The 26290-nt window shown below is 42.9% G+C and overlaps 1 protein-coding gene across 1 annotated transcript; it reads left to right on the top strand.

Annotated features, from left to right (window-relative positions):
- The first annotated feature begins 10562 nt into the window (after positions 1-10562).
- socs5b (suppressor of cytokine signaling 5b) lies at positions 10563-25073 on the top strand. The gene is made up of 2 exons (XM_054599984.1): positions 10563-11042; positions 17261-25073. Exon 2 carries the CDS (start codon positions 17280-17282, stop codon positions 18969-18971), a length of 1692 nt encoding a protein of 563 aa, XP_054455959.1. The 5' UTR covers positions 10563-11042; positions 17261-17279; the 3' UTR covers positions 18972-25073.
- The last annotated feature ends 1217 nt before the right edge of the window (positions 25074-26290 follow it).

Here is a 26290-nt window from a genome sequence, read left to right as displayed (position 1 = left end):
CGGTTATTTGCCAATTGAGGACCTGCAAATGAAACCACATAAAGTGTACTGCATTGTGTGGAAGATAACACAAGTCAACAGTGAGTGCAATGGTGTTCAGGGAACACATTGGACCTAGAACTGTATTATTTTAAAGTTTGAGCCTCATGAAAAACCTAATTTATAGTATGGCATGCCAAAAGGTACTGTTAGGTACTGTTACGGGCTGAGGTCTTCATAAGGAACTGAAGAGGTTTATTATCCATTTTCAAAATATTAATTATCAATAGTTTATTATTCTATATCTCTAAATAGAGATTATATAGTTTGTGCCAATATTATTTTTTCAGCTGATTACTTTTTTTGTTTGAATTTTTGCAGTCCTGCAATAATGTGTTAGCCTTTTATCACCTTCAAGAAGGTTTAATAGAAGAAGAGTGATCTCATTTCAGAAATGAAACTCTGATTCAAATCCAACGTCCAAAGAATCAACTGCACACTTTCATCAAAATCCATTGGTGACCCAATACTGTAATGTACAACATGAAGCACAGTCGGCGCCATGTCATTTCCAGACACATCAAAGCACATTCCTCTGCTTTTAAACACAGTCCCTCTCCCAGAGAAGGCTGATTGAAGCACAGAAGATGCACAAAATGTTCCATCAGGCACAAGTATTAGCATAGCACACTATTTTACCACGCACAATCATTGTCTCTAAAATACTTATAGGTATCAGCTTTTCAGGAAATACCGAATAGAAACTGATTCATGTTTTCGAAGGGTACAAGGAGGGGTTGCAGCAGCTGTTCGTACATACAAAGGTGACCTAGTTTTAATGACAGTGATTGACACATCACCAAATCAGAACATGTGCACGAAACAGACTAGTTCTTACTTTGAGATGAGTTGCTAATAACCATTTACACCCAGTAACTGTCAGGCGTAGCGTTTGCGTAGCGTTTGCGTAGCGTTAGCCATCTTACGTTAGCCTGCAAAGATGTTACTGGTTTGAAATGACAAGTAAAAGAGATAACAATGGAGCATGGTCGAAACAACTAACCTTCCACTTAAAAAAATAGTTTTAATAATGTGTTAAGTGTCCATTAAAAAGTCTAGTTGACCATAACAACACAATATACCTTGAATTACAACATGTTATGTCAACAATGTTAGCCAAATGACTAGCTAACGTTAAAAAACATTGGCTGATGTTTCCCTCCCTTTTTGCATAAATGAATAAAACAAAGTCTTAGCTACATTTACAGTTTAATAACTAAGTCTAATGTATCACGAGGCCACCTAAAACTGTTCCTTTTGGCAGTTATTTTACAGCCCTTGATGCTACAATGACTTTGCAAATTTCCCTCCGTGGATAATGAAAAAAAGTCTCTGTCGACTTATCTATCAAAGATATTTCTTAAGTTTTAATAATGCAATCTAATGTAAATAACACATTTCAGACTAGCTTCCCTGAGAACGTATAAATAACTTTATACCCAAACAAAAGTGATGTATGTATGAACAACTGGTGCAACCCTGTCCGTTGAAGTCAATCCTTCAAATAAAAATTACCAAATTCAAAGGTGACAGGTGTGGGTTTTTAAAAAGAATATAAACATTACTGTGACCACCGGCCCATGTACCAATCCTGTCTTTTAAGCAACACTGTAGAAACAGGTTATCCCATAAGAATTCATTGAGCGGTGTAATAAACTCACATTCTACGCCATTTCAAAATATAAATTGAGGTAATATTTGAGGTATAACGGGATTTAGAGAACAGCTTAAATATCTACGAGCTCCCAAAACAACTGTATGCAACAAAGGTTTCAAGCCTACATGTCTATAATAACTTGAGGTTTTGACAGAACTTTTCTTGCAAGCTCTTATTATTATGCATTAGTTACTGGCTTTTTCTAACTTTTTTTCTTTTGGTTTAAAAATATATTAATCAAAGGTGCCAACTCTTGCTAAATGACTTCTGTTCTTTTTGTGTCATGAGTCAGATTATGCTGATTGATTAAAGCTTTAATGTAAATGGTGCTCCTCCTCTCTGTCCCAGCCTGCGTTGTTACAACTGTCTTCATGAGCAGCAGAGTGGACTGCGGGGGTGAACCGCCGTCTCACTCAGACAGTGTTTCGCTTGCTTACGTTGTGTGAAGGTCCCCACCCCTCAGGATCCAGGACCTAAGTGCCGCAGCCACCAATGCATTCTCCCGTTGATTCTCCTCTCTTCTAAATAAATGTGTTTACTGTGTTAACAAGTCGGCTTTGGAGGGTTTAACTCGGACAGTGTCAAATGTGCTGTGGGGAAAAAGCATTTGTGAAATTAACTTCTGCCGATGTTTATTCCTGGAACTAAGTGCATTCATGCTCATTATGGGTCAGACACCAATGGGTTGACTTGATAAGCAGATAAGCTGAATTAAACACAGAGGCGAATTAATACACAAAAATACTATTTTCATCTTTTTATGCTGTTTGTTTAAAAAGGTTCCTTTTTCTTGTCAATCTCTTAAAGTTGGTGACATTTCATCAATTTACTCTTTTTGACAGTCTGTACAAGGGTGTTCTGTGTTGATCTCTGGAGCACGAGCACTACCTGCTGGCAACTTTTATAATGTACATCACATTTCTGCTTTTTATTCGGATATTAGAGGGTACTTTAACTTGCTCTCTTTTTTCAAGGTGAGTTATGGCTCATAAAGAGAGAGTAGAAGGATAACAAAATTTGAGACAAATTCACTTATCTAACTTGCATTAGGGATGGAAAATTTTAATGAATTTGGTTTTAGCCAAAGTAATACCAGGGCCAGAATTACCCATATCAATACTTTTATTAGTAAAGGCAGTTAATGAACAATTGTGTATGGAGAAACTGCATGTCATAATTCATAATGTCAATAAATCAATAACAGGCAGCTTCTAAATGTATTTTCAGTATGAACAATTTTTTAAAACATTTCTTATGCATGTTATGAAATTAGATTCATGTTGAAATACATGATTATGTATACCAGAAGACAATAAGAAAGCACATTCTGGAAGAATTTTTTTATTAAATCAAGAAAACAAAAGAAAGGTAAAAAAAAGGGGTATCAGCTGAAGTAAGACCACAACTATCCTCAAAAGGAGACAGAGGAAACAGCATTAACCCTGAAAAACCATACTGGCAGATACAGAGTGGACATTACCATCTGTAGAACTACCTGACTACAGTATGGAGTATGCATTCAGTAAAAAGATATGTGGAAGCCCTGCATAACATGCTCCGGGATATGCTGAAAAAAGTTATTTTTGTTTATTTGGATATCATTCTCATGTTGTACAAGCAGGAAGATGAGCAACATGTGTCCTACCACGCATCCCACGATTCTAGGCCTGAGTAGCTAGGAAAGTCCTGTGCATTTGGAAGGATGATGGATGAGGCATCGGATCCAACATTACCCTTTGAGCTGAATCCAATTTTGGCTTAGAGAGGATAAACAATGTGAGTTACTTGTTCATGTCATGTTAGTGCTGGAACTGTGTAAGAGGTCCATTGCAAAATTAAAACAATATTCTTCAGCTAACTTGTTGCCGCCTCCACTGTTAAGACACCTACTGGAACTCTTCATATACGACAGAGCCACTATCAGAACAGTATCAGGATATCTTCAAAGTAGGGGGGGAGCAATGTGCTTCCTAAAGTGAAATCCAAGGGACAGTGTGTAGGATTTGGTGGCATCTAGTGGTGTGGTTGCAGGTTGCAACCATAGACTGTATATACATTACATTACATTACAGTCATTTAGCAGATGCTTTTATCCAAAGCGACTTACAATAAGTGTATTCAACATAGGTATTCAAGAGAACTACTAGTCACCAGAAGTCATAAGTGCATCTCCTTTCTTAAACAAGCATCTAAAAGCATAAACCAGAGCAAAAGTATAGTGCAGAAGCAAATTACTACGAAAACAATAATTGCAACAAACTAATACGAATGCAATAAGTGCAACAAACTAATACGAATAGAATAAGTGCAATAAACTAATACGAATACAATAAGTGCAACGAACTGATACGAATACAATAAGTGCAACAAACTAATACGAATGCAATAAGTGCTACGAGGAAGGCTCAGGGTAGTACTTCTTGAAGAGGTGAGTTTTCAGCCTACGCCGAAAGATGGGCAGCGACTCTGCTGTCCTGACGTCAGTGGGGAGTTCATTCCACCACTGTGGGGCCAGGACAGAAAAAAGCTGTGACCGGGTCGATCGGCCGCAGGGACCTCTGAGCGACAGGGCAACCAGTCGCCCCGAGGCAGCAGAGCGAAGTGGTCGGGCGGGGGTGTAGGGCTTGACCATGGCCTGGAGATAGGAAGGAGCTGTTCCTTTCACTGCCCTGTAGGCTAGCACCAGAGTCTTAAACTGGGTGCGAGCTCTTACAGGGAGCCAGTGTAGAGAACGGAGAAGGGAAGTTGTGTGGGAGAACTTGGGGCGATTGAACACCAGACGAGCTGCAGCTTTCTGGACAAGCTCCAGAGGTCTGATGGCCGACGCCGGGGCTCCGGCAAGTAGTGAGTTGCAGTAGTCCAGGCGGGAGATGACAAGAGCCTGGATGAGCACCTGCGCCGTCTCGTCAGTGAGGAAGGGGCGAATCCTCCTGATGTTGTAGAGGAGGAATCTGCAGGAGCGTGTGACCGATGCGATGTTTGCTGAGCACGACAGTTGGTCGTCCAGGGTCACACCCAGATTCCTCACAGACCGAGTTGGCGTCACCACGGCATCATCAATAGTGATGGACAGGTCTCGGTGCGGGCAGCCCTTCCCCGGGAGGAACAGTAGCTCGGTTTTGTCCAGGTTGAGCTTCAGGTGGTGTGTCGCCATCCACTTCGAGATGTCAGCCAAGCACGCAGCAATGCGTGCCTCCACTTGGGTGTCACCGGGGGGAAATGACAAGACCAGCTGGGTGTCATCGGCATAACAATGGTAAGAGAAGTCATGCGAGCGAATAACAGAACCCAGAGATGTTGTGTAGAGCGAGAAGAGAAGGGGGCCCAGAACTGAACCTTGTGGAACCCCCGTAGTCAGCATGCGTGGTTCCGACACGGCCCCCTCCATGTCACCTGGTAGGATCGACCTGTCAGGTAGGATGCAAACAGGGAGAGTGCAGAGCCTGAGACGCCCATCCCCTCGAGGGTGGAGAGGAGGATCTGGTGGTTCACCGTGTCAAACGCCGCTGACAGGTCCAGGAGAATCAGGACAGAGGAGAGAGAATTCGCTCTCGCCGCATGAAGCGACTCTGTCACCGCAAGGAGGGCTGTCTCTGACGAGTGACCCACCTTGAACCCGGACTGGTGGGGGTCCAAGAGGTTGTTCTGGTGGAGGTAGGAAGACAGTTGTTTAGAGACAGCGCGTTCAAGTGTTTTGGATAGAAAGGGTAGAAGAGAAACCGGTCTGAAGTTCTTGACATCAGAGGGGTCAAGTGATGGTTTTTTCAGAAGGGGGGGTGACTCTGGCAGTCTTGAAAGCCGAGGGAAAGCATCCCGATACAAGAGATGTGTTGATGAGGTGGGTAAGGAAAGGAAGGAGTTCAGTCGCAATAGACTGAAGAAGAGGGGAGGGGATAGGGTCAAGGGAGCACGTGGTGGGGCGGTTAGATGTAACAAGGTCGAGGACCTCGTTAGGGGAGAGGGGAGCAAAATAGGGTAAGATGGGGTGTGGAGAGGGAAGGGGGAGCTGAGGGGGAAGAGCTGGAGAGGGTAGAGAGGGAGAGGGTGGACAGGGAGAGGGGCGCTGAGAGAAGGAGGATCTGATATCGTTTACCTTCTTGTCAAAGAAGTTGGCGAAATCATCAGGGAGAAGGGAGGAAGTAGGAGGAGGGGGTGGGGGTTGGAGGAGTGAAGAGAAAGTTTCAAAGAGTTTTTAGGATTGGAAGCAGAGGTTAGGATTTTAGAGTGGAAAAAAGCCGCTTTAGCAGTAGATAGAGAGGAGGAAAAAGTGGAAAGGAGAGATTGGAAGTTAAGAAGGTCCTCCTGGAGTTTGCCTGTTCTCCATTTACGCTCAGCCGCTCTTAGGCTCCGTCTATCAGTACGCACAGCCACGGGGCGGGAGGAGTTGGCCGTGCAGGCCTGGAGGTGAAGGGACAGAGGTTGTCCAAAGAGGAGGAAAGGGTGGAGAGGAGAAGATCAGTAGCAGTATCGGGGGATAGGAGAGAGAAGGATTCAGGGTCAGGGAGGGCAGAGGTAACGGAAGAGGAAAGATCAGCGGGGGAGAGGGAGCGGAGATGACTACGGGTAGAAACCATGTGGGTAGGTGGAGGAAGTAAGGGGGGGGAGGAGAGGGAGAGGGAGTAGGACATGAAGTAGTGGTCCGAGAGCTGGAGGGGAGTGACAGAGAGGTATAGGAAGTGGACGTAGTGATCGTGAGGTCACCCATTGGTTTGGGGACTGACGTTTTGAAGCCTCGACATCAGCGATTTTGCAGTCGCCATCTTGGATTATTGCTGTCACCATGTTGTCTTATTGCAACCAATAAACTGAATTGAGCATTATTGGAATGCAGAGGAGTGAGGTATTGACTTCATATATGGCTCTGGCAACAACCTGTCAATCACAGTAAGCCCAACCTAAAGTATACTCCGTTTTAAGGTTAATTTTACTTTAAATGGACCATAATTTACTAAATGAACATCATGCTGAATTGAAAAAGATTTGAAACTAGCAACTAGTTATATATGTGTCTGTATGGCTCTCAAGCCCTGCTGGGTTTATTATGTTCTGAATTTTTCACTCCCTCTAGATATACTGGGAAGAAGCCTTAGGAGCAGAGTTGATTCTGCTAAATAAAAGCGCCTACTGCTATTTGTTGAGATACATGGTCCTATATCATTTGATATAAATGCCTCTGGGAGACATTGAATACACACAGACGCCCATTGGCTCCGGCAGAACAGGTGTGTAAATCACATATATCCATGTAATATACAATATAAATGACACACAGGAGTTTTAACATGCAAGAAACCATGATGTAAGTCGGATTTTTTAGGTGACATTGAATTTGTTCTTAAGAATTGACTTTGAAAAATTGAACAAGTCAGGATTGTTTTTAATCACTTCCATTGAAGCTTGGCTGAGATCAATGCTCAGGCATATTTTACACAATTGCAGGCCCTTGACCACCAATATGCTTGTTAACATGGTGATTAAGACATTTGGCACTGTACAAAATGTCTCTTTTTACAAGAAAACTATTTCAAATGAGTTAATGCAAGTGGAGTTTCAATGTGAAATTCAATTGGTGTAAAGTGTCACTTTGACGAACAACACCGTGGCGATCTCGCATGTTGGCCTGCAATGGTGACTGCTGCATTCATGTCTGCATGTCTTATGCATGTTTGTCATTTTACTCTTTATAGTTGCTGGTAAAACATTGTGCTCGCTGAAGACAAATGTAAATTAAATTTAGACTTAATCTGAGCAGAGTATATTTTAAAATGTCAGCTCAACATGCATGTCTTTTGGACAGTTAAATCAACAAGTGTTAGCGCTTATCACAACGTACATTACACTGGAAGGTATGAAGTAAAACAGTTTGCAGTGGCAAACTGGAAAGTTGACATAGAGCAAAAGACATGCTGACACACTGTACATGCTGCCTGTTGTGGTTTTGTTTACCTGGTTAAACATAATTTTACTTGCTGTACTGAGCGCGTCTTGGGCTTTTCCAGTCGTCACCCTCGGGGAATGAAAAACCAGTGTATCAAATTGAGATTATGCATTTTATTCAGCACAAGATCAAACCTCACCCTGCTGACTGTCTTGTGCTTTAAAGGGAAGCCTGTATCTACCAGTCACATCACGCCTGGGTTCACTTCCAGTACATTCAGCGAAAACCAACCTCTAAATACAAACTTGACTGTTAAAAAAAAAGTAGAGCAACTTCTCTAAATTGACATGGTTTTGTATCTTGGGAGGCTTGACCGTGTTGCTATAAGTCTATTCTTTATTTAACTGAAGATATTTCAGAATTAGACTTCAATTGATGACTGAGCTATTCATAAAATAGCATATAAAAAAATATATATTTTATTGAGCTTTAAAATTATACCTTAGCGAATATCACTCTTAAAGTATAAAAATCATAATTATTGTAATAATAATAATTAAAAAAAAATAATATACTGTTGTAATATTTGTAATAATAATACTAATAATTTAAAGGTACTCAGAGAGCACAGACCTCCACAAAGGCTTTATTTCACTTTTCAAATGAAAAATAATGAGTGTATTTACCCTGTGATTCAGATCTGCTCAAACATTTAAAGTTCTTCTTGTGCCCATGCTGCACCCTTCCACCAGGTAGTGTTTTCTGTAATCCTGACCGACACACAAACAAACAAAACTGAAAACATAACCTCCTTAGCGGAGCAAAAAGCTGAAATTAAACAGCAGATTTACAGTGATCAGTAAATGTGATCTTTGGATGTTTCCACCCTGCAGCCACAAGATGGCAACCATGTCTTCGTCACAACACAAATAACTTCTAGATGCTGTACATCTAGATTCATACAATACAATGCACAAACTGTGCATCAGCTTGGTCTTGAATTTGTTTGAATTTATATTTTTAGGCTCAAATGTGCTTCTAATTTCAAAACAAAGCAATACAATTAGACTCACAATAACTCAGAATAAGGTCAGATCAAAACACAAAGGTTAATAAGAATTCAAATCTGACATGATTAAAAAACTGTCAATATCTCTGCTTGTTTACACCTGCAGTTTCATTGGGCTTCAAAGAGAGAAGCTGGACAAACCACACCATTATCCAAATGTTGTCCACCATAATTTGCTCAAGGGTTGAAGTTTCATCATTTCTTATCGCCAAAAAATCCAATGCACTGTATAAGTACATCTTTGTACATATCTTATGTAAGAGTACTTAAGGTGAATAATAAATTTGAAAAAGACTATGAAATCTGATCTGCACACCATGGAAAGAATCCTACCTATCCATCTAAGCATCTGCATCTATCCATCTATTCAACATCTCGACTGATAGGTGTGATCTGTCGCCCTTTCTTGGATATCAGACTAGTAGCTTGCTGCAATAAATTAAAGTTTACTGTACACATATCCTTCTCTGCGTTTGATGAAATGATCCCGATATACACACCACCATTCGCAAAGTAGTATTCTAAGAAGTTGAATTGTATAAAACAATCCTTAATATAAATAGTCAGGCATGAAGGCCGGGACACTTAAGTCTCTTTGGTTAAAGACATGTTTCTCATTCATAGCAGAGCAGATGTGATACTGTGGCTTTGTCATCAATGCATTGTCCTAGAATCATAGTGAATCTCAGCATCCTGGACAGAGTAAGTTATGCGGATGGTTTGGCAGACGACACAGCAGCGACCTGGCAGGAGAGGTCCGTGTTGACTAAAATAGTGTGAATCACTCCTGGGGCCCAGAAGAATCGGTGCTAATGCAATTCTCTTGCATTTCCTCTCATGAGCACAAATTGGATCAGCAGCTCAGAGATGTAAAAGCTAATGTGTTCAGACTGCTGGTGATTTCCATCCTGAACTCACCCTGGGCTCCGGCTAACTACTTGCATTACTCACACCACTTCCACTTCCCATTACGCCTCGTGTCATGTGCTTGCGAATGATCCGGCTCAAGGAGATGACCTCATGTGTGGGTGCGAGCGACTATTTAACACCGCTTTGGGTCAGTTTCCTTGTTCTGAGATTTACTTTGGAGCAAACTATGACACATAGTCACTGGTCTAGGCTACATTTAATTCTGCAGCACCCGAGGCCCACGAGGGTGTCTGCATTAAGTGTTTGGCTTTGTTTAATATAGAGGGGGTACTGGTTTTTACCCATCCTACCATTTCTACAAATACATGCATTTAATAGGCAAACCTGTTTGCTTTTTCTTCATAGATAAACGGCTTTGTTCTGTGCTCTATAATTGTATTGGACCCCGAGTGAGTATAATTAGCTATTGGGTCCCTTTTATCTCACTGACTGTGCAATATGTACAGTTTTTCAATGCCAAAATATTACCTGTCCCAGGTTTGCTGTGTGGGAATTTGATTAAATACAAAATATTGATATGAAATATTGAAGCACAAAACTGAAATAACTAAGGTCCTTCCTAAATAAGGGGCCTCGTCTTGGTAAACCCTACCTTTGGTATGATAATAATTTGGTGAAAATAGTGTGATTATTGTAATATTTTTTGAATATGAAATATTGAAGCACAAAACTGAAATAACTAAGGTCCTTCCTAAATAAGGGGCCTCGTCTTGGTCAATTGGTAAACCCAACCTTTGGTATGATAATAATAGGAGGGTTGGGGGGAATTTGGTGAAAATAGTGTGATTATTGTAATATTTTTTGACTTTTGTATCTCAACAAAATGAAATCATTTTGAATTTAACCAGCTTTTACTTCGTTCTGGAGTTCCCCTCACTCCCATCACCGGGCCTTGCTCCGGGCTCTCTTACCTGGATGACATCAGTCGGTGAGCCAGTGATCACCACCAGCATCAGGTCACCTCTCCACGTTTCCAAGTAGCTGCCAGCGGAGAGCCCCGTCCTCCTCTCCCGTTCATTGGTGAGACGAGACGCCCGTCATGCGGATCCAGCTCCGGGGCATTCCCTATCCGTGTGCTCCGTCGGAAATGGCCGTGTTTTCCCCCTCCTCCATTGGACTGAGCCGCTGTCAGTCGGCTCCCCTCAAGCTCGACACCGTCCGCCTCTCCGGCTCTCTGTCCGCTGAGAGCGCCGTCATATTGGCTGCTAGAAGCAGCAGCGACCACGGCAGAAAAGAAGACCCCCATGACGGAGAACGGCTCAACGAATGAGTTAGCTTTTTAAATATGTTTGATCCGTATTTAACTCATTACATTCAACAGAATCGGGATGATACCATCAAGTGTCCGCGTACCTTTAGTGCTTTCATCCAACACCGTGGTCCGCAAAGGGGATGTATGCCTGACTTCTCTTAATAGCCATTTTCTGCAGACAAAGAGAGCTGTTGAATAGGCTTCAGGAGGCGGACGGGTAAGACATGGATCACACAAACACACCGCCAGCTGTCATTCATGTAACGTGTTTCTGCTAAACATCTCCAAGCGACCCAGCACCGCTTTATGTATTTATTTGTGTGATTTTGCGAGTCGCTGTTTTCACAAGCTAACATGCTAACAGCGCTAGCTAACCCAAAGCTAACCCAAAACGCTTGAAACTCCCATTCTAGGAAATGCTAACAGTTAGCATTTTTTTTGACAGCTCGTAAGCCTGCAAGTTAGCGAAGCAGTCTGCGTTTAGCGTTAAGGTAGCTTATAGCTGCTGACAACCAATAGAGGGCAGTTTCAGATATGTTTGTGACAAATGTACTTCTAAATGAAAGCACCACATTGCCACATTTGAGCCCAGCTAGCGTTGCCTCCGCGGCCGTGTTAGCAGGTCCGCTCACCGGGCTGGGATCAGGAGAAGTGGGGCCTCCAGAAACATAAAGGCCTTCCAACCATTTCTATATACCAGCTATAATAACGGTACAGCTCGACTGCTGTGTGTTTTCTATTGGCATGAAGTTGCTGGTATCTATAATATGCCAAGATAATAACGTTAAACGTCAGTATAATGAAACTTTACTAGCCACGTCAATCTGTATGAGAGGATCACATTCAAACGAAGGCAGTGTTGGTAACGTTATTTTAGGGATGGCTTAATGTAGTAAAGAGTTTATCCTTCGAGTTAATGTGTCTTTTCCCAGTTATTCTTAAATATCTAATGTAAGTTACTTAGTTTTCTGTTGTACTTGAATGTTCTTTGATTAACTACTGAGTGCAAACTACTAAGAAAAGGGCAGAATAATTATCTGCACTGCTGAACAAAAAATAGTTTTTGCAGGTATATATTTGGCTGTGCATATTCTGCCTCTATTTAAAACGTTTTTGTTTTTCCCAAAATAATTAATTCTTCCCAGGGGAAAAAAAAAAACCCCAATAACATGTCTAATGAAAGTTTTAATATTTGCTGAGATTTGAATGGCAGGAAAAATCAGTATGATTTATCAGTCATTTACAGTCCCTGTGTGGCTTTCCGCCATCCCACATATCTTTCAGAATGCAAAACGCTGCAAATATCTCATTAACTCTGGTCTGGTCTGAGCAGAGAAGGCGTCCTCCCTTAATCTTGTCTTCTCTACAGCCCTCTCTTAGATGAGTATGATCCCAGGAGAATGGGTGTGTTGGGCTGCCGGAGAGCAGAAGTAGCCTAGTTCTGTTTCAGGGCGGCTGTGAATGGTTACGGACTGGATTGCACTCTTGGTGTGGCCAGTGTTAACAATGGCAACAGTAGTAGAGAGTTATATAGGGCGACAATAGTTTTAAATAATCAATCTTGAATTAGCTGGGCAGAGTTCATTCTAGGTGGGTATATGCAATATGATATGCCCCAGCAGTGTGTGGCATTTTAACTTAATATAAGTTTATTATGCTGCAGAAGTGATTAGAGCAAGAATTAAAAATCATTAGAAGCTGCAGCGAAGCACCTTTTAAAAAGAAAATGTAACCATGTAGGGACAAATATGATTACTGCTATTCTACCACTGGCGTCTGTTTTCGATAGCTCCAAGAGTTTCTTTTGACGTCTAATAAGAATGTAACCAGGCTAACGAGGACACATGGCAGATTAGCTAACTAAGACGCTGGCAGATTTTTCCTCTTATCTGTAGTAAGTCACATACATATAATCATGGTACACCTCCTAGCATTCTGTCTCTTTGCTTATCTTTTGAATCCTTGCCATTTATTATTAGTTCAAAGTAAAGCCATCTAGATCTGTACAAGTGGAAATGGCTAAAACAGTCTGACAAGAACATGTTTATGTTATGTTTGTGTAATGCTAGTGTGGTAACGGCTTGTTAGGTAGCATGTTTGTTTTTTTCTGTTTAGGGACCCTAAATATTATTGCTTATACATAGTTATTAAATTGAGGCAACAGTCATAAGAATAAAGTTGTGTTTAGCCTGCTTGGGCACAATTAACCAAGTTTTAGAGACCCTGGGCCCTTATAGATGTGTGTCCTGGCCACTGGAACTTTCATTGTTTGTATGTTAAGGTGAAAAGCTAGCTAAGGGATAAAACACACCAACCCGGGTGGAAAATCCGGCCTCTCAAGATGTAACTGATATAATGTTAGCCTCACAATTCCAGTTCATCTTTGAGGGAAGAAAAGTCAAACCTATTATCATGCGATTAAGCCACTATACTGAAATCACACTTGAATAACTTAGGTAGAACTACAGTTATTATGCTTGTTATTTTTTCTGAAGCAGATTTGAGTTATATGTTCTAGATGGTTTACACACCCTCATAATAACAATGATTAAGAAGTGCATTGAACTCCTACTTATAAGAATTTATTTCGAGGAATTTCAATCATCACTCAGACCGTGTAGTGGCTGGTAAGAAGTTTTGAACTGAACCTTTAAATTAATTTACAAATATTACAGTGCAAAGGCAAAATAAAAGTATAAGTGTTTAGAAAATTCGTACATTTGAGAACCATCAAATGCTTGTTTTTCTATTATCAAAAGAGCAAATTGTGTATGAGAACTACGGTGGCCAGTGTGTAAATGCAAATTTATTTAGAGCCAGTGTTTAGGTTTTTTGTCCATTCTGGGCTACTGTACAAACCTGGTGTCTGGCTCCTTAAAGAGGCCCTGTTCCGTATGTTTATATAAATGGCTCATTCAAACAATTCTTTATTTCAGGTGATTATACACTAAAGAAAACATAATTATTATTATATTCCGTTTCTGTCAATAGTTGCCCCTAAATGCAACACACTGTTCCTTTTTTAAAGTAACAGCTTGAATAACATTAGCTTATTCATTTGGCAACTTGGCACGGCATAATTTGCGCATCCCTAGAACAGCTGAGGCTCCATATACTGTGGATACTTGCAATTACGTTTGGAATGATCAGAGCCTGTGATGTGGGCACAGTGCCAGTTGTTTTCCATACAACAGGAATGGCACAATAAAAGGTGTTGCTTACCATGATGACATGTTGCAGGTTTGAGTTCACCAGAAATTGTGTCAGCCCCCCTACCTGCAGCGCTTTATCTGACCAGTTCATGGTGACGGCCTCATTTTACTATTCCCAGTATAATCATTTTAACAACTCAATTATATAAATTAGAAGAAAGCCTGTCGTCGGGATTTCGGGGACCGTGAAAGCTATAGTTCTTCAAATGCATTAATTAATCAATGACCAATTGACAATAATCATAAAAATAAATAATACAACTTTTGAATTTCGTAAGGCCATGTGTAAAAGGAGCAGTTGAAATCTTCAAGTAATTGCTTTTTGTTCTGGTATTAAAATCAGAAATGTAATTATTTAATTGTGCATACCAAGAATATAGGCCATGCCATTTTAATTCATGCTTTAATATTTAAAAAAAACCCACATTTAATAACTTAATACATTTTTAATGATTGATTGGTAGTATGACCAACGTTTGATTAATAGGTCTTTGCAAGTTTTCTGACTAAAGCTCTGACGGTTTTTGCCTAATGTTTCAGACCTTGGAGAACAGATTCGGCGTACCGTCACTATGACACCACAAGTGATAGCAACAGCAAGACTCACACTCTTAAATTAGGGAGATTTAAAATGTATCGGTATTCATCTGATATTTTCTATCCCAGGAGATGAAAATCAAATGCCAATGCATCAGAAATCATAATTTTGTGATCAAATCTAGTTGCAAAGAAACTCCTTGCCATAGCTTTCAGCACTTAACACCTAGCTGAAGAGTAGTGTGTGTTTGTGTTTGTCTTTGTGTTGTGTTGTGTTGTGTTGTGTTGTGTGTGAGAGAGTAAATGAGTAAATGTGTGGCAGGGATGACATTGGCTTCATTGTTTATAGCAGAGTTGACATTTTTAAACACAGTTCTGAAACATTAAGACCTAGTTGAGATTCTAGCAGAGGAACGCCCGGCAGACTAAGCTAGCTATGCTTATTTATTAGCACTTGCTAATGCTAGGCCAACAATCCAAAGAGGGTTAAACACACACTCAGGCTTATTGTGCAAATATACATGCAGCACAGAACAGGAGATAAACCACAGTAAATGAGTCATTTGGTGAGTTAGCTTAACTGTGTGAATAAGATCATTTCTCATGGAACTATATATTTATTACAGGCTGTTTTGGTAGTGGAATGTACACATCGAATGTCTTTCAAGTGGAGAGACGTCATCTTTTGTGAATACAGAGCAGGTCAATAAAAGGGGATGCCACAGACATCATGAGTTTGTTAATGATAGCCTTGGAACTGCCCTCAGCAAATCAACTTAATCAGTCATGTGCTTAAACACCAGTCTGGTTTCCTGTGCATCACAGAACCCTTGTCTCTCGTAGCTGACTGTGCAGATCCATAACATCTTAATGAACGTTACAAGGCCAACGTCCCTCTATTGGCAGGTCGTAGTTTGATAGCTGCTTTTAGCCCAGAGATCGATGGAAAGGAGAAGAAGTGTGAGTGAATGAGGGAGAGCAGCTACAGAGGGTCCCACATCCTTTTGTTGTGGACCTTAACTAGGTAAATGGCACATGCAATTAATGCAGACAGGTTTAGGGATTTAAATATTCAGCATGTTCTTATATGTATGTATGGTGTGCCGCTTCCAACTTTTACTCATTGAAATGGTCGTAATAATATCAGTTACAGTTGCACCAATTGCAATTTTCTTGGCTGATGGCAATTTTTTCAAAGAACTATAATTGACAGCTTAGACAAACATTTGTGTAACTTTTTTGTCATTGAAACTTGAAATTCAATTAGTATTTTCATAATAACATATTAACTTTTAATTTTCTCCAGAATTGCACCTACAGGACCTTCTCTCAATTTCACCCAAACAAAAGTGCTTTAGGTTACTGGTCAAATAAAATCCAACTGAAAATTTAATGCAATATATTCCACTTTGTCAAACATGTTTTACAGGTGCAACATATCTATCTAATGTCATTTAGGCTACATCAAAACGTCCACTCCATGTGATGCGCTGGTCAGGGTTTTTTAATACCCACACTCACCCGACCTGTCAGCCAATCCGCTCTGCCCGACCTGCAAAAATATGCGTTAATCAATGACATGAACCCGACCCGGCCTGCAAACTGCCAACTTCATGCATTATTGTATCTCAATTGTCACTGGGACTGAGACGAGTACTAAGCCTCAAGCCCTGTGTGTTTGAGAGAGAGAGAGAATGGCCGAGAAAGGGAGATAAGAGGTGGAGTATTGCGCGCGATCTTTCTGTTAGCTTACCCGAACTTGCTCGAACTTGCTCCACCTGCACATAACTATTCCACACCGACAGCGTGTTAGGTGTGTGGCTGGGACGTTTCTGTTTGTGCGACGTAAAACCCTCTCTGGAACAAGGGTGAATTTTACCGACAAAAAATGGAATAGGCTAAAAGAGAGGTTGGCAGGTGAAAAAAAAGCAACATGTTTCGTCCGGTGGCTAATCAATCGTGTATCTCTAGTTATAATTACTTCAAGTGATAAATGTCCAAACCCGGGGTCTTAATTCACTTGTAGGAAAAACTAGCTCAATTATAAGTGTGAAGACTTGCAACGTATTTGGTTTTGGATATTTTGCATATTGGCGAGTCATTCAAAATCGGATTTATCGGCACAATCGCTGTATAAACGGTGTCTGAACTTGAATTTAAACGTTGCACTTAGTTTCGTGTTTAGCAGACAACTTACCTGTGGCAGCTTGGTTAGCTGTAAAATTTGCATCATTTGAACGCATTTCGATGATACTACTTCCAAGGCCTTGTCAAATTGCAGTACAGCAATAAATCAGCGGCATATGTGAGTGTGCATGTGCATGTACATCTGCCCTATCTGCTGCTGTTACAGGGAAAGTTCTTGGTCAGGTCTAGACTGGCTCTGTAATACAGTACATACCAGCAGATCAGCTGTGAGCAGATCCTGGGTTCATTTATAGCTGTGGCCTTGTGTCCCTGCACGTCTGCCTGGCAACTCCTAGCTCCGCTGTTCCAACTACTCAAGCTCAGCCACCTCTCAGACACTTTAGCCCCGTTACACTCTCGCCATGTCAAATTACTAGATACACAGTAGTCTGGGGAATTTAAATGTAGGACACTCTTTATGCAGCTTGTGCCTTGGTGTTAAATGTAAGCGCCAATTGCTGTTGCGAGATTCCTTATTTTTGTCTCCTGTCATCTTAAGGTCCCGGGGGCTCCCGTTGATGAAGAAAGTGGGCAACATGTGGAGCAACCTGAAGAGCAAATGCCAGACTCTCTTCCACAACAACAGTTCAGGACCCAGTGAAAGCAGGGCGGAGGCCGATGCGGTCCACTGTGTGGTGGATCTTGGCCAAGGAGGCAGCTCAGGTGAGGCACTGGCATCGAGAGCCTCCAGCCCATCACGGAGCCTCCTGCCAGTGCCGATGGCAACAGTGGGACGCCGCCACCACAACTGTGTGTCGGACATCCCTCAGATAGTGGAGATTACAATCGACAAGGACACTGAGGATGTGCGGGGGGGATCGGGGGGCGTTCCCATGGCCCGGAGAGACTCCTATTCCCGTCATGCCCCATGGGGGGGCAAGAAAAAACACTCATTTTCCACCAAAACCCAGAGCTCTATGGAGGCAGATAGGCGGTCTGGGCGCCTACGGGGGAGCGGGAATCGTAGGGACAGGCGTTACGGGGTCAGCTCCATCCAGGAGATGTGCGACTCTGTATCCGGAGGACGCAGTCTGAACGCTCGGTCTCTGCGCCAGCGGCTGAGCGATACAGTGGGGCTGTGCTTACCGCTGCCTGCTCGCAGACGCACCCGCTCATCTAAGAACCCTGTCACCTCCAAACGGAAGATTCACCTGACGGAGCTCATGCTGGAGACCTGCCCCTTCCCGCCAGGCTCAGACCTTGCACACAAGTGGCACTTGATCAAGCAACACACGGCGCCGGTCAGCCCGCATTCCTCCACTGCCCTGCTGGACGCCTTTGACCCTGCCCACCCATCTCCCGAGGACGAGGAGGAACGTCTGCGCGAGCGCCGCCGACTTAGCATCGAGGAAGGTGTGGACCCACCACCTAACGCACAGATCCACACCCTGGAGGCCTCAGTGCCGGGCTCCTCTCTCTACAAACTGGGACCAAAGATGGCTCCTGGCGTAGGAGAGGCCTCCGGGGAAGGCCGGGCCTCAGTGGCCAGCAGCTCTGTGGCCGCTGGATCATCGGGGGCCTGTGGGCCGGTGTTGGGGGCTGCAGCGTCAGCCCAGGACTGTGACTCTGAGGAGGATTCGACCACCCTCTGTCTGCAGGCCCGGCGGCCCAAGCAGAGGCACGCCTCTGGGGACGGTCACCTGAGCAAGCAGCAGCCTGGGCCCTGGAAGGTTCACACTCAGATAGACTACATCCACTGCCTGGTGCCGGACCTACTGCAGATCACAGCTCTGCCCTGCTACTGGGGCGTGATGGACCGCTACGAGGCCGAGGCGCTGCTGGATGGACGGCCCGAGGGCACCTTCCTTCTGCGCGACTCAGCCCAGGAGGACTACCTCTTCTCCGTTAGCTTCCGCCGTTACAACCGCTCACTGCACGCCCGCATCGAGCAGTGGAACCACAACTTCAGCTTTGACGCCCACGACCCTTGTGTTTTCCACTCTTCCACCGTCACAGGACTGCTGGAGCACTACAAGGACCCCAGCGCCTGCATGTTTTTTGAACCGCTGCTCACGGCGCCTCTCCATCGGACCTTTCCCTTTGGCCTGCAGCACCTGGCACGAGCCGCCATCTGCCGCTGGACCACTTACGATGGTATAGGCTCACTGCCGCTGCCCCCTGCCCTGCAGGACTTCCTCAAGGAGTATCACTATAAACAGAAAGTACGAGTTCGCTGGCTGGAGAGGGAACCGCCACTCAAGGTCAAATAGGGTGGGCTTCTCCATTGCCTGTACACACACTGCAGGAGGATTACAGAACTTGAAAAAAAAAAAATTCCTCATAAGCCAATTAGACGCTATACTGATATGGCCCTCTTTCTGGCGAGGGATGGATTTAAATGTAACAAGCTATACAAGATTCATTCTAATCTTTGTTTTAGTTATTACTTACATCACAGAAAATACATATGATTATATTCAGTATAACGCTGTCTGGCAAGCACATGTTTTTGTGTTGAACAGGTTGTTTTGACAGGGAGGGGAGGCACAAATATCAGTGCTTTGTGTCTTTTTTCGCCTGCTTTGTGCTAAATGTCTGCCTGATCCCACAACATCACCCTGCCTGTAGACCTGCCTGCATGCCTCCCCATATTCATCCCAAATTGCTATTTAGGCCCACATGGCTACATTGTACAGTTCACTTTGTGCTTTCTCTATTTTTTGTTTTCTTCCTTAGCTAAAGCACCTAGTTGAGCACCTTCCCAAGAGGGTTTTACGGTGTGTGCGTGCGTGCGTGCGTGTGTGCGTGTGCGTGTGTGTGTGTGTGTGTGTGTGGGTTGAGAGGGCATCTGGAGATGCTATTGTTTTATTGCAGTCAGAGCTTGTCCCGTGGATGGAGCTCCATAAGGCACATTCTTTGCCATCTCTTTGCACGCACGAGCATCAGCTAAGCCAGGGACAGATTCTGAGAGGGTCCACAGAGTTCAGGACAGCACATCAGGAAAATGAAGTTGATTTGTAAGGACTATAGATTAGTCCTTTTTTAAACAAAAAAAAAAACCAGTAGTTCCTCCTTAAGCAGTAATGGTGAATGATGAATCCGTCTACTGTGTCCTATTTAGTGAGCAAGCGGAACGTGTCAACTTTATTCCCACTGTGCGTCATCGCTTTAAAAACAGAATATTTTCCTACAATCTGTCCCTCCTAACAATTCTTGCCATAGTTGCAGTTGTCGCAGCGGACTGACAGGTTTTCATTGTGCATATATATATCCACACTGTTCATTTCATCCTGTATGCAATTTAGCTCCCAGGGTAAACTTTTGAGCAATCCGGTGTCTTTGTGGAATTGCGTTACGGCGTTTTGCACCTCTCGACCTTCATTTGGTATCTTTTGGTGGCATCTGGAGTACAGAAAGCTTCTGCCACGCGTGTCCCAGTTATCTTCACCAGACACTTGTGACATTGGTGCTGATTGCTTTGAACTTTGGTTACAGTAAGGAATGCTAACAAGTCTTCTCAGAGGAACCGAGGGCACGCGTGACAAGCTGTAGGTGAAGACAAAAAGAATCTAAAATCCCAGTGTCCTTTTAAGCATGACTGTGATGTGATCTGCTTGAGCTATTCAGCCCTGTTTGGAAATGGGCTGACCGCTCACCTCTAATAATACTTCAAAGACTGAACAAGAATCTGCTTGTTAAATTAGTGAACTACAACTCCCATGATTAGTTTGCTGTACCCTCTTCCACCTTAATTTATATTTCTTTTATGAAACCATGTTAAAATGTGTTTATTTTTTAATGAAGATCACTGTGTCATCAACAGGAAAGAGGTGATGTAGCCTTTTCTTTGGAGTTGATATCCCCAACTTTATAGCCATAAATCCTCAACCCGCAACAAATCCCCCCCCCCCCCATCGCCCGGTTGCATTTATAGTCCCTAGTTATAGCTCTAAGCACTCGACTCTGGAGAGGTTGGCATATCTCTGAGAGCTTTAGTTATGTAACCTGAATGGTTTTAGTTGTGTTACTCGGGACAAAAACAACACAACAGTCGGTCATTTCTCCTTTTTGTTCAGTGTGAAGAGGAAATAAGTGTAACCTCTGTGCCTTTCAGAGAACCAATATCCCGTTCCATATTAATTAGTTGCTTTATTGTCCAAAACCTGCAGCAGGAGTTATTTCAACTTGGTCTACTCAGATGCCATCAAATGAGACTGTAGAGAATAATAACAGCTGTAAGCTCACCTACATGGTGCATGTTGGAAGTTTTTGTAACGGATACAATTTCAGTGGTGCTACATCGGTTCCAGCGATGACAGATTATTGAAATAAGTTGTACTAGTTGCATCTGTTCTCGCTCACTAATGCATGAGTTAGTCTCTCGCCACATTATGGCCTGTATGGTAGTATTAGGTTGTTAGTGGGTCCAATGCCAGCCCTACTGTAGCATATTTCAGTCAAAGATGAATCGATGTCCAGCTCTCACACGTGCAGGTTGTGTGTCTGCGACCTGACGTGCGGATCCCAATGTGAAGGCAGGAAGGTTAACTCTTTACCGGGAGACAATTTGACATTGCCCGTGTTCATCAATTCATCAGCAACAGTGTTAGTTCTAACTCTTAGTAGTAATAATAACAATAATACAGAATTACCTGGGTTGTTTTTTTTTTTAAGAAGAAGAAGAAAAGAAAAAAAAAAGTTTGACATGAATTTGGAAGGATTAGATGGGTGGAGACGAGCAGAGCGGTTCCCTGACCGCATGTTTTCTATCAAACATCATTTCCTGGAAAGCATGTAGACGCAGCAGGTGATGTGTCAAATTAAAAATATTTAAGCTGAAACGCACACGAGATCACCAGAAAGCTTGAACTAAAGTTCTCAAACCGGTTCATATTTTGTTAGTTTGCGTGTATGCCTCGCCCCCCCCCCACACATGTTAAAGGTTATTTTCCTTCTCATCTGTGAGGATGAATCACGAACAAACGTCAAGTGTTTCTTTGCCCGTGAATATCTGAGCCTGTGACCAAAGCTCCCGGACACAGCTGTGTAATAACCGGTAGGCTTAAGCTTTTTAATGTGCCCGGCGGTGTTGTTATGATTATATTTCAGATTTACAAACCAGGGAAAGTCCATGTATGTAAGACTGCTCGTCTTTGTCAACTAATACACAAAGACACCCTGAAATGTATCGCTGAAAACCTTCTCTCTGCCAAACTATTACCCTATTTTCACTTATTTATCAGGCAGGAAACAGGACAATTTCTTATGCAGGCGTTAAAAGATCATTTGTGTCGCTATGATGGTCAACTTTTCTCAATTCTCACCAACCAATTCTTACCCTCTTTACTGATTGCATATCTGCAATCAGATTTTACGGGACATCTCAAACCTTTTCCACCGCCCTGCACTTTGTTCTCGGAAAGCTTAAATATGTGTGTCAGGAGTGAGTGTTGAGTGGAGGGACATAGGGGTTGACATATGAGTCGCTTGCACTTTGGTGTTTCAGGAGTTTTTAGCATCCACACTGTCAAATAGAAGAAGTACGTATCTATTTGAAAAACCCATACACATCACACTATCTTGCTCACTGTCACCTGTCTGTCCCTGCTACTGCCTAGCAATAGCAAACAACTCCCTTCAGCTCCCCACCCCACTTGCAGGCACTAATCACAGGCTAATTTTACCATGTTGGGGATATAAATTTACTGGGTACTAAAAGGGCCACTCTGTGTTGCCTCATGGCTGCTGTGTGGCTGAGGGAGGCCTTTTTTTTTTTTATTATCCAACTGCTCTCTCTCGCTCTCTCTCTCTCTCCCCATCTGGCCACATCCCTAACATCACTGTGCTGATGTGGAGGTGACTGTGGCGTGGAGTGAACTAAGGCCCGTTTGTCCTAGCCCGCGCTGCTCTCTATCCAACCCCGTCAGGGCGATGTCAGGCTAAAGTTAACGTTAAGGAGCCAGGAGGAGGAGGAGAGACGGAGCAGGCTCACCGAGAGCCGTGGCTTCCGGTTTGCGGCGGCGGAGAAGGCTTGGGGTTTTGTTGAAGTTTAAAGAAAAAAAAGAAAAGAGAAAAAAAAGCACTTTAATTGCGTATTTGTGTTCGACAGTGCAGTCTGCAAGTATTAGGACAGCGACAGGTTTTTCTTCCATTGCGTTGGCTCTTTTCTCCAGCATATTGGATTTGAAATAAGAAGTTGGGCTGAGTGACAACTTTAATTTGCATCCGTATTTGGCGAACATGCTAAGAATTTTTATTTTAGAAACTTAACTATCTTACGTCATCATTAAGTGTTTGGCTGAACATCTGTGGCAATCAATCACCGCTGAATTTAATCAAGCGTATACATGAGCGGACACTTCTATGGCCTGCAAGGCCTTTGTTCTTTATTTTGGACTATTTTCTGGACTTAACCAAGTAAAACGCCCTCATTTGAGGTCAGGTGACTATGACAGCCAAGAACTTCATTGGTTGTCTTGTCTGTATGTTAAGGATCGTTGTTGGCCTGCTTTGACTAAACTTGGGGTATTACATATGGAAGGAGCTACCCCCCTCTATACATCCAATATGGAGTTTTAACGCTCCCAACACTCTTTAAAACTCCAGCGTTTAACTTTAACCTTTTTAGTTGTGTTTCAGCACCAACATGCTGCGTCACAGAGCCCAAACTGAAGACGTCCTACTGTCCAAATACTTATTGACAGCACTGTTTTTGTGGTTTTTAGCTCAAAACTGGAGCGAGACTTGCGTGAGTGTTAAGAAAAAAGCCGGCGGTCATGAAAAAAACCATTTCACTTATATATTCAGGCATGGCACGTTGTGCCGACGGAGCCGCGTTCTCTACCGTACCGCAGACTCAGTATTAGTGTATGGACAGAGCCACACGGGGGGTTTCAGTGGAGGGTTGCAGAGTGGACTGTGAGGGGCGACGACGACGACTCCTATGAACAATGCCTCTTTGCCCTCCCCCCCTTTAATCTCAGGCAGGCCCTTTGCGAGGAGAGTCCCGGGACCCTCTCAACCCAGTTTTTCCCCATGGGAAATATCCGACATTAACCGTAGCACATGTTTGCCATACATACCCGTAGATTTAGAAGAGGGGAAATAAAATAACAAAAAAAAAAAAACATTGTATGTATGATGAATGATATTAGTTATGTAATAGGAGCTTGATGGAAAAGACGTTTTTATTCTTCTGTGGTGCTTTAACTGTCTGGAACACATACATTTTGCACACACTTTTGCTATCACTCGCACCTGCACTACCCAAGGTATCGACACACATCCCCACCAACCCCCCAACCTAAGCAAAGAGATGTGTAAACATGGACCACAATTAGCCAGCACCACCTTTCTGTGTCACCCCCCTGCACCCCATGGGGGGGCATGATGGGTGTTTACGTGTATATTCATATTCTATGTTCTTAAGGAAAAACAAAAAGCCGCAAATTAAACTATTTTGACCTTACATTGTCATTGGTATGACACCGTTTAGCTGCACTATGAGAGTCTCGTTCTGTGGCAAGAAACCACTGGGTCCGGTCTGGATGAGAGTCGGGCTGGTTGTGCCGCTAGCAGTTCTTCTAAACTACAGCAACATCCCTGCATGAAGGACTCCTTACCCCCACCACCACCACCACCACCACCACCACCACCCACCTCGGTACTAATCATGGTTTCAGCTCTTAGAGGACAAACAAAAAAGATATTTTAAACATTTGTTCATGTTCCCATATATATTTTAGAAAGCTGGGTTAAGTGCTATATGCAAACAGAAAAAAAAATGTATGAAAGAATTATTATTTTTCATTATTACTTCTCCCTAATATGCAATGGAGTGTAGTGTAACAATGGTTGCAATCCTCTGTCACTTTAATGCTGTACGTGCACATTGGTTGCTGTGTGGATGTCGGTTGCCGAGGCAACAGGACTTGACAATGATGGGAACTAATGGTCGTCACTCCCCAGCACCGCCGTGTTCCCAGACCGCCTTATTCGTTCCGACCAATCACAGAGAGCCCTCTTAAGCCCCGGGCAGCAGCCACCAAGCTGTCGTCGGACGAATATCGCTGTTCCATTATCTTCTGCTTTTCCTCGCTTTTTTTTTTCTTTTCTTTTTCCTTTTCTTTTTCTTCTGATGTCAGGTAGGATTTGGAGCGTGTAAATGGCATAATCATGTTCACATTTCACTGTCTGTTCTGTGTATCTGCTTCACCATTCAAAGAGACAAAAAAAACCCTGTTGTTTTCCAGTATAACCTGTTCATTTTTAAGAGCCGTATGATGCGACACTTGTAGCTGTCACTCTTGGTGCTTGGCTTATGCTTCATTGTCTTAATATTCCAAATAAAACTGTTAAGTGTAATCCACACTGGCCCATGATATAATATTGTGAGTTGTTTGTTTTATTCTCCATCATGTGGTAATCCAGCCCTTGTGGGGTTATAGCAGTGAGTCAGGATGTGGTTTGGTCAGAGTTTAGGGCGACTGTGTGGATGTTTGAGTTCAGTTAATGTTAAAGAGACAATGATGGGGGATCACTGAGACAAGAAGCTCAACATTTAGTACATACCAAATATCTTTGTCCCAACGGTACGTCTCCAACCACTGCATTCAAGTTGAATTTGTTGTTAAGCACTTCAAATGGGCGGCTGTGGCACATGAGGTAGAGCGCTTGTCCCGTAACCACAAGGTTGGTGGTTCAAACCCCTCTACCGGCAACATGCCGAGGTGTCCTTGAGCAAGACACCTAACCCCAAGTTGCTCCCCGGGGCGCTTCATTGCAGCCCACTGCTCCTCCGGGATGGGTTAAATGCAGAGAAATAATTTCCCCATTGTGGGACTAATAAAGGCTTAATTATTATTATTAAATAATATTTTCATTGACTACTGGCCGAGAAACATTGACGCAATAACATAAATTTCTGATTATAAAATCAAATATGACTCCGTACAACCCATGTTGAATGTGAAGAAACTTTCATATATTCCCATTTCATACATACAACCTAAATTTCATTAAAAGTCCAATTAATGTGATGTTTTTCCAAAATTCCAAGCATTTAAAACACACACTCATGCTGGATACAGAACAGTCTTTTAACACAAAACACACTGCTACAGGCCTGAGTTGTGTCTTGGAATCTATGAGGCTGTTTAACTAAAGCAAGCTACCTTCATTTGCAGTGATTGCTATAAGTTTATCTAACTGCAGGTCCGGCTGGGAAACTTACCTGGAAGGACGGGAGCTCAATCTGTGGAGCCCAAAAAATGGCTCCACCGGTGTAAATAGGATAAAGCCCTCATTGCCAGTCTGTAAGGTGCTGAGCCAAGTATATTTTAGGTCCAAGTTAGGGCTGGGCGATATGGCCAAAATCTTCTATCTCGATATCGATCATTTCATATCTCGTAAACGATAAATAAAGCAAGAGAGGGGTTGGTATGCAATCAGCTTTCATCAAGAGCAATGCAATTCTTTCAAGAAAAGGAAAATCGTTTTTGAGTAAGGTTGTAAAACATCTTCTGAGTTCCCACCTATAGTGAGCAGTTGCTGGTTCAGCCTCTCTCCCCAATGGGCAGATGACCCCCGC

Source organism: Anoplopoma fimbria, chromosome 6, assembly GCF_027596085.1.
Source record: "Anoplopoma fimbria isolate UVic2021 breed Golden Eagle Sablefish chromosome 6, Afim_UVic_2022, whole genome shotgun sequence".
Classification (NCBI taxonomy): Eukaryota; Metazoa; Chordata; class Actinopteri; order Perciformes; family Anoplopomatidae; genus Anoplopoma; species Anoplopoma fimbria.
The sequence above is the reverse complement of the archived record's forward strand: the minus strand, read 5'-3'. Positions and strand labels throughout refer to the sequence as shown.

What these genes read in the sequence shown, in the direction of transcription:
- socs5b (XM_054599984.1), top strand. Translation starts at nt 17,280, where the DNA reads ATGAAGAAAGTGGGCAACATGTGGAGCAACCTGAAGAGCAAATGCCAG.